The 7,933-nt window shown below is 40.5% G+C and overlaps 1 protein-coding gene across 1 annotated transcript; it reads right to left on the bottom strand.

Moving 5' to 3' along the window:
* On the bottom strand, positions 6,835-7,708 carry LOC107648141. Its single transcript, XM_021105792.1, has 2 exons — positions 7,321-7,708; positions 6,835-7,243 (listed from the first exon to the last, which is right to left on the bottom strand). Exons 1-2 carry the CDS (start codon positions 7,596-7,598, stop codon positions 7,078-7,080), a joined length of 444 nt encoding a protein of 147 aa, XP_020961451.1. The 5' UTR covers positions 7,599-7,708; the 3' UTR covers positions 6,835-7,077.

Raw genomic sequence — 7,933 nt, forward strand, 5'->3', positions numbered from 1 at the left:
TCCTTTGAAGTGGACATGGTCGCTGGCATATATGCCAACGTTACTGGAAATGTTGATTGCCAATAATGCTAGCGATCAGGGCTTCATTATTGCCAGTTTCTGAAGCTCAAACTTAGAGTCCACCCCATACTATTATACATTGTTGGAAAGCCCTGGATGTATACTTTCCAATGCCTTTGGAAACGCATCATTCGGATCTCTACAACTCGAGTTACACTTCTTGGAAGGTGAAGAGGTCAGTTGGCCTTAATACAGGTTGATACCATGTTCATCATTGCACTTTCGGGGCAAGTTTTCTCCCTCAAATTTAGTGTCAACCATGTAGTGCCATATATGCTTGGAAAGCTCTGGAATTCTACTTTCCAATTCCACTGGAATCACCTCATTTGGAGTTTTGTGGCTCAGGTTATACGTGTTTGAAGAAGGCATGGTCAGGCTGTCAGGTGCCACGTTAACTTCCACATTAACTAAGTTTGCGTGGGAGTTAACGTGGCTCATGGTGGCATGTGTGGCTCCTTCCAATGTTAGTGACAATGTTGGGTGTTACTAACGTTGGCGATCACCTTCTTTTTTCACACGTTAGCCTCCACGTTAACTAAGTTAACGTGGAAGTTAACGTGGCTCCTTGGGGGGGGGGGTTGTGTGGTTGCTTCCAACGTTAGTGACAATATTGGGTGTCACTAATGTTGTCGACCACTTTGTTCCTTGACGTTAGCTTCCACGTTAACTAGGTTAACGTGGGAGTTAACGTGGCTTAATGTGCTTTGGCCAACGTTAGTGACAATGTTGAGTGTCACTAACGTTGGCTTCCCCCCTTCCTTCTTAACGTTAGAGGCCACGTTAACTAGGTTAACGTGGACTCTAACGTGCAAAATGCCCTGGCATCAACGGACAAGTAAATGATTTTCTCTTGGTCTCTCGGATCAACCACTATTTGGTTATATCCTGAATAACCGTCGAGAAAACAATAATATACGTGCCCTGCAAGTCTTTCCAACATCTGATCCATGAATGGAAGGGGAAAATGGTCCTTTCGTGTAGCCTCATTGAGTTTCTTGTAGTCTATGCACATCCGCCATCCTGTGACGATCCTTGTAGGTATGAGCTCGTTCTTCTCATTGGTAACCACAGTGATTCCTCCCTTCTTTGGCACAACATGTATGGGGCTAACCCAAGGGCTGTCCAAAATTGGGTATATGACCCCTCCTTGCCAAAGCTTCATAACCTCTTTTTGTACCACTTCCTTCATGATTGGGTTCAGCCTTCTTTGGGATTAAATGGATGGCTTGGCACCATCTTCCAACAGTATTTTATGCATGCATATGGCTGAACTGATTCCCTTCAGGTCAGCAAGGGTCCATCCAATGGCATCCTTATGCTCCCGCATCACCTTGAGTAGCTCGTCCTCTTGATCTTGACTGAGGGATGAATTTATGATCACTGGGTAGTTTTCATTTTCTCCTAGATATGCATATTTGAGAGTGGGTGACAGTGCTTTGAGTTCAAGTTTGGGTGCTTCTGACTTTTCGTTCCTTTCCTTTGGTGCATCTGGTATATGTATTTCTGCTGTGGCTACCTCTTCACTTGATTCAGATTCTTCCTCCACCAATCTCTCGTCCTCTTCAGGTTCTTCTTCTTCAAAATTCTCCTGCACTTCATCCTCAAGTGCATATAACCTCATGCATTCCCCCAATTGTTCCGGTGGATAACTCATGGCCTTTTGTTGGTTTAGCCTCCTCAATTTTCATCTTTCTCATCATAGCTACTGACATCAAATTGATGCTGGCCCTTAAGTCACAAAGAGCCTTCTCTACTGTGATTTCTCCTATAATACAAGGGATCTGAAAACTCCCAGGATCCTTCAGTTTCTGAGGTAGTTTATGCTGAATAATAGCACTGCACTCTTCAGTTAGTACCACAGTCTCATTGTTCTTCCAGCTTCTCTTCTTAGTCATTAGCTCCTTCAAAAACTTGGCATAGAGTGGCATTTGTTCTATGGCTTCAGCAAAAGGTATGTTGATTTATAGCTTCTTGAAGATTTCCAAAAATCTCAAGAACTGGTTGTCATCTTCCTTTTTCTTCAATAGCTGGGGATATGGAGCTCTTGAGATGTTCAGTTGGGGTATCCCTTTTTCTTTCTGCAGACTTGGCGTGGGAGGTTGAACTCCATCTTGCTCTTCTCCCTTTTCATTTGAGCCTTCTTCTTGTGGTTTTTGGGAATGTTCCTTCAGTTCCTTCCCACTCCTAAGTGTGATAGCTTGACACTTCTCCCTTTTGCTTGAGTGGGCATCATAGCAAAGGTTGTGGTTAGGGAGCTGCTTAAACAGTTAGCTGATTTGTGTCTCCAGTTTCGTGATGGCAGCATTTTGATTCTGCATGTTGGACTGCACTTCCTCTCTGAATGCTTTACTGTCTCGAATGTCTCTGCATACTCCTTCAATTAAGGTTTCGATCTTAGAGAGCTTGTCATCAATTGATGGGTGATTCTGAGCAGATGTGCTATTTTGGTTTTGATAAGCATATGAAGAAGTGTTGTTGTGGGGGTGTTGAGACGTCCTTTGTGTGAATTGCTGGTGAGCTACATTGTTGTCGGAGTTGTAACGTCTCTGGTCTTGGTTTTGATCTTGCTCACCTCCCCACCCAAAGTTTAAGTGGTTTCTCCATCCAGGGTTGTAGGTCTTGGAGTATGGATCATAGTTTTTCCTTGGTGAACTCCCAATGTAATTGGCTTGCTCTTGACTCCCATCTGCTTCTTCATTCACTCCTTCTTGGATTGTTGATGAAGTGGAGATTGCTGCTACTTGGTTCATCTCCATCTTTTTGGTGAGGTCAGCCAGCTGCTGGGTAATGAGCTTGTTTTGGGCCAACAGAGCATCTACATTGTTTAGCTCCATTACTCCTCTTGTGTTCCCTCTTTCGGAAGCATAGAAGTAGTCATTCTCTGCTACTGTTTCAATAACATCTATGGCTTCCTCAATGGTCTTCTTCTTGTTCAAAGATCCTCCAGATGAATGGTCTACGGCCTTCTTTGACTCATAAGAGAGTCCTTCATAGAAAATGTGCAGCTGCACCCATTCGTTGAACATGTCAGGTGGACACCTCCTTGTTAAGTCCTTGAACCTCTCCCATGCTTCATATAGAGTCTCACCATCTTGTTGTCTGAAAGTTTGGACCTCAGCTCTCAGCCTATTGATTCGTTGAGGATGGTAAAATCTTGCTAAGAATTTGTTCACCACATCTTCCCAAGTTGTCAAGCTTTCCCTTGGGAAGGATTCCAGCCACTTGGCTGCTTTGTCCCTAAGTGAGAATGGAAATAAGAGCAGTCTATAAGTGTCAGGATGAACACCATTAAACTTCACTGTGTCACATATCCTTAGGAAGGTGGTTAGATGTTGATTGGGGTCTTCTTGAACACTTCCTCCAAACGAGCAGTTGTTCTGAACAAGGGTGATGAGCTGTAGTTTAAGTTCAAAGTTGTTGGCATGGATTGTTGGCTTTTGGATGCTACTTCTACAATTGCCTGGGTTTGGATTGATGTAAGAGCCCAAAACTCTTCTATCCTCCCCAGCATGATTTGCTCTACCTCCTCCCCCATGGTTGTGATCTTCTTCTTCATGATGGTTTTCCATGTTGTCTTCCATGTTTGGTTCAAAGAATTCCTCTTCTTCCTCAGCACCAACCACTTTCTTTCCTCTTGCCTCCCTCCTTAATCTAAGAAAGGTCCTCTCAGGTTCAGAATCGAAGGAAGTTGAAGCTCCGCTTCTTCTCCCTGTCATACAACCATCAAGTGCAAGCAAGAAAAGATAGGTGCAGAAAGTATTTGTGTCAGAACTACTGTTAGTTGTGGGTGATGCAATATATCAACACTACAAGAAAAACACCCATTCAGGTACACTTGAAAAGTGTAGCCAAAAGTGAAAAAAAATGATGCCTTAGGCTACGGCTACGCTTTTTGGGCTACGGCTACACTTTTTGGAGTGATTCCTATTCGGCCGTTGCCTATTCTCAAAGGCTACGCTTTTCTGCACCAAGGGCTACGCTTTTGGCGTTTGGGAATAGGCTACGCTTTTCAAGTGATGCTGTCCAGGACCAAAGGCTACGCTTTTCAACTTTCATTTTTCCAGAATAGGCTACGCTTTTCAACGCTACTGCATCACTTGTAAAGCGTAGCCACATTGTATACCATAGCTACTTTTTATAAGCGTAGCCAAATATAAATTAATTGTTCAGATATACTTAATTAATTTTCAACATTGAGACTTTCATGGGGTATTTTGCCTTTAATTTTCCTAAGGACAAATGTAGATACGAGCTTTCCACTAAACACACCTAGAATATATGCTTATCTTCTACCCTTAATTGGCTTAGAAATAAGCCAAATTCAAAATGTTAAAGTCATTCCTAACTTTTTATTATTAGTGCTCAATCCACATATGATAGATCATGAGAAAGTAAAATAAATAAATTACTAGTGTTAGTTCTTTTTCATTGAAAAAAACGGGTAGTGTGACTTGCTTCCCTCAGAGACAATGGCCAACACGAGTTACTTACTGTGACAGTGTACTTGCTTCCCTCGGAAGAAGTATTATTTGTGCTCGCATCTGGTCCTCTTTCTTGCTCGGATCGACTCTGCAGCAAAAGCATATGAACAAAGGAATTGAATGTTGCAATCAACATATCTTACCAACAACAAAAAATAATGATAACTGATAAGCATTCGAAAATAGTGTGCACTATGTCTCATGAAAAGTTAAAAATCAGATTAGATAGAATTGGGCTTAGCTCAATTGTAGTTCTTCCCATTTAAAGATAATCGAAATCAGCACAATATTTTCATAACAATAATGCACATGATTGACAATTGATAAATTTAAGTTCATCTGTTCCTAGAGAAATATAACCTCTAGAATTATAAACATAACAATATCAATAATATTAAGTTATTCTTCTTCCTATCTAATTTACAACAAAACAGAGCATGCACAACACTTTATTCAACTGAACTATACATGTGGCATTGCAGCAGCAACAATTGATGCAACTCATGGTAAAACAAATATATTAATTCTCAGATCAAAATGTCCAAAGAGACTACCATAATGATGCAAATCCTTACTATAAGCATATTCTACCAATGGTTATAAAAACAGACCTTGATTGAGTGGAAGATCCCATCAGTATCGGCAAGAAGCACACCAACATCAGAAGCCTGGTCCTGTATGCAAAAGGGGTGACTAAATGCAGGAGAGAACAATAATGAAACCAATATCACATTGCCAATGAGACATGCATCCAATATTTAGAAATAACAGAAGAAACTTTTGGCATATTAGGATAACATTTAGAAATTTGCGCTTTTCAAAATAGATAGTAAAGCAAATTTTCAAAATAGGATCATGTATAGTAAAAAAATTGATCCCTCACACAACAACGTGAACACAAATTATTACATTCAATTATTGTTGCTATTATTATATATCATCGATGTAAATTATGTGAATAATCTCGTCACAATATCAAAATGATAGTGTAAGATTAACTCGAGCTGGGAAAAAGTTGGAAAAGAGAGTTTGCATCAAAATTTAACAACGACTTAGCATAGATGGGAGAACCACCTTCAGTTCTTTATTGTGCTTTGAGCTGTCAAAACCTCGGCTTTGAACTGGAACCTCCTCAAATTCTTCGGTCAACTGAAACAATGAAATATCTTATATATGTTTTCTTGTTCTAAAAGCCTATACAACCAGATTTGCAAAGAGGACAGAGTGACATGGAAAGAAGTGAAAAAATAGAATACTGTTACTCTTAATATCGATACCGTAGTATTAGACTCAGGGAAGAAAACCATACAGCCACAGGGAAGGAAAATCAAGCAGGATAGAAAAGAAGTACCAGGAAAAGCAAAAAAAAAATAAATAAATAAACAGACTCAGCACTAATTGTTAACACTAATGAAGCTGAAAAGAACAACCAACATAAAAAATTACCAAGAAAAACAAGAAGAAGAAAAAGTAAATCTCAAATGTTGAAACAAAAAAATACCATCATAGTACATCATGAAAAAAATTGGGTAGAAAATGAAGTTGCATCACTAATTATGATGGAGGAAGGGATTGAATTAACACTTCAAGCTCCTCCAAATGAAGGAAGACCACCTAACCCAATGGCGATGGATGATGGAGAAAAGAATTCATGGAAATGGATAAAGAGGCAAGAGATCCAAATCTAAGCTTATTGGAGGGAATAGACTTCACCACAACTGAAATCAGTGCCCTTAAAGACACTAAGATGCATCTAAGTTAAATCTGATTCCAATCTTTTTTATCAGTTCTTTATTATTAGTCTTATTTAGAACGTTAAGGGTGCTACCAGCATATCCTTTAGGCGCACTCTTAAAGAAATTATAAAACAGTATAAATTAAACCTGATATTACTATTCTGCTGGAAACTAAGTGTAACAGTGACAATGCTAGAAGAGTTATTCATCAGCTTGGGTTTTTTAACTTCATCTTAAAAGAAGTCCAAAGATTTGTGGGTGGAATATGGACGTACTGGAATGGAGTTGACCTTAACATATCATTTTTAGAGACTCATAACCAATAGATTCACATGAAAGTTTAGCTTCAAGGAGAAAGGAAATGATACATGTGACAGCAGTTTATGCTAGCCCCAAATTCAATATAAAAGACTTTTTTGGTCGAAGCTTCTCAACATAGCTAACAATATGACAAGAGAATGGTTGGTGGCTAGAGATTTCTATATAATTATGCCAGCAAATCAATGATAGGAATATTTAGGAACATGAAGCTCAACTCAAAACACATGAAATTAGTTAACAGATAGAGTGAAGAGCAGGTACCTGTCACGGATTTGAACTTGTTCCATCATGGACGCCATTCTTTGCTGATAAGCTTCTGGAAGTGATTCCAAACCAGCTAACATGCTCTTATCCATGATTCAATTCAATTCAACTCACCTAGTGTTCTTCATTCACATTAATCATATATGATCTGTTAAACACGATTTTACAATGAAATAATATGTTGAACTGATTATGGCGAGATATATGATCTGGTATTAATCAACCCAATTAATTAGCAGATGGATCAAAATCGAATTGAGAAAACTAATCCAAATAGAAACCGGAACCTGAAGAAGAGGTCTGGGGAGATTGCAGCAGAACTTTTCAAAAGAGAGAATTGCATCCGCACCCTTGGCGTCGAAAACGGCACCGATGAAACGCCTGCAGAGACATCGAAATTGAAATTGAAATGAGAATAAAATGAAAGTTGGAGAGAGAGAGGGGTTGGGAGTACGAACAGGAAGTAATCGTAGAAGCCGAAAGTGAGGACAGGAGCACGGCAAGCCCTAGCAGCGGCGGCGGCTTCAATTGACCCCAGGAGCGACGACAGTGCACGGCGGAACAACCTCCTTCTCTCTCGCGTCGCGTCTTGGTCCTCTCTCTCCATCTCGTCTGCGAATCGTCTTTCTCTCTCTCTCCTCCGGACTCCCTCCTCCATGACGGCGATGGCAGCGGCTGAAGCGGCGTTGCGGCGGTGACCCCCTCTCACTCTCTGGTCTCTCGCTCGCGCTCTCATCTCTGTCTTCCTCCTCTCCTCCCTCTGGTTCACTCATTCTGAATCTGGGTGTGTGTGTGAAAGGGTGCGTGGCGAAGGTGAGCTTTGGAGGCAGGCAAGGTTTCTACTTCGTGATGGTGACTTCGGAGGGAATGGGGGGCGAGGGTTTACGAAAGTGGATGAGGTGCTTTGGAGGTGAGTGAGATTTGGAGGGAATGGACAAAAATTTTACTAAGTGTCATCAGTTTGCTTTCAGGAAAAAGAGGAAAAAAATTTACTAAGTGTTAAGTTTTTGGCTTTAGATACATTAGGCATCACTTTTAAAATGTACCCAAAATTTAACAAATAGGTTACCC

Source organism: Arachis ipaensis, chromosome B06 (assembly GCF_000816755.2).
Source record: "Arachis ipaensis cultivar K30076 chromosome B06, Araip1.1, whole genome shotgun sequence".
NCBI classification, from domain to species: domain Eukaryota; kingdom Viridiplantae; phylum Streptophyta; class Magnoliopsida; order Fabales; family Fabaceae; genus Arachis; species Arachis ipaensis.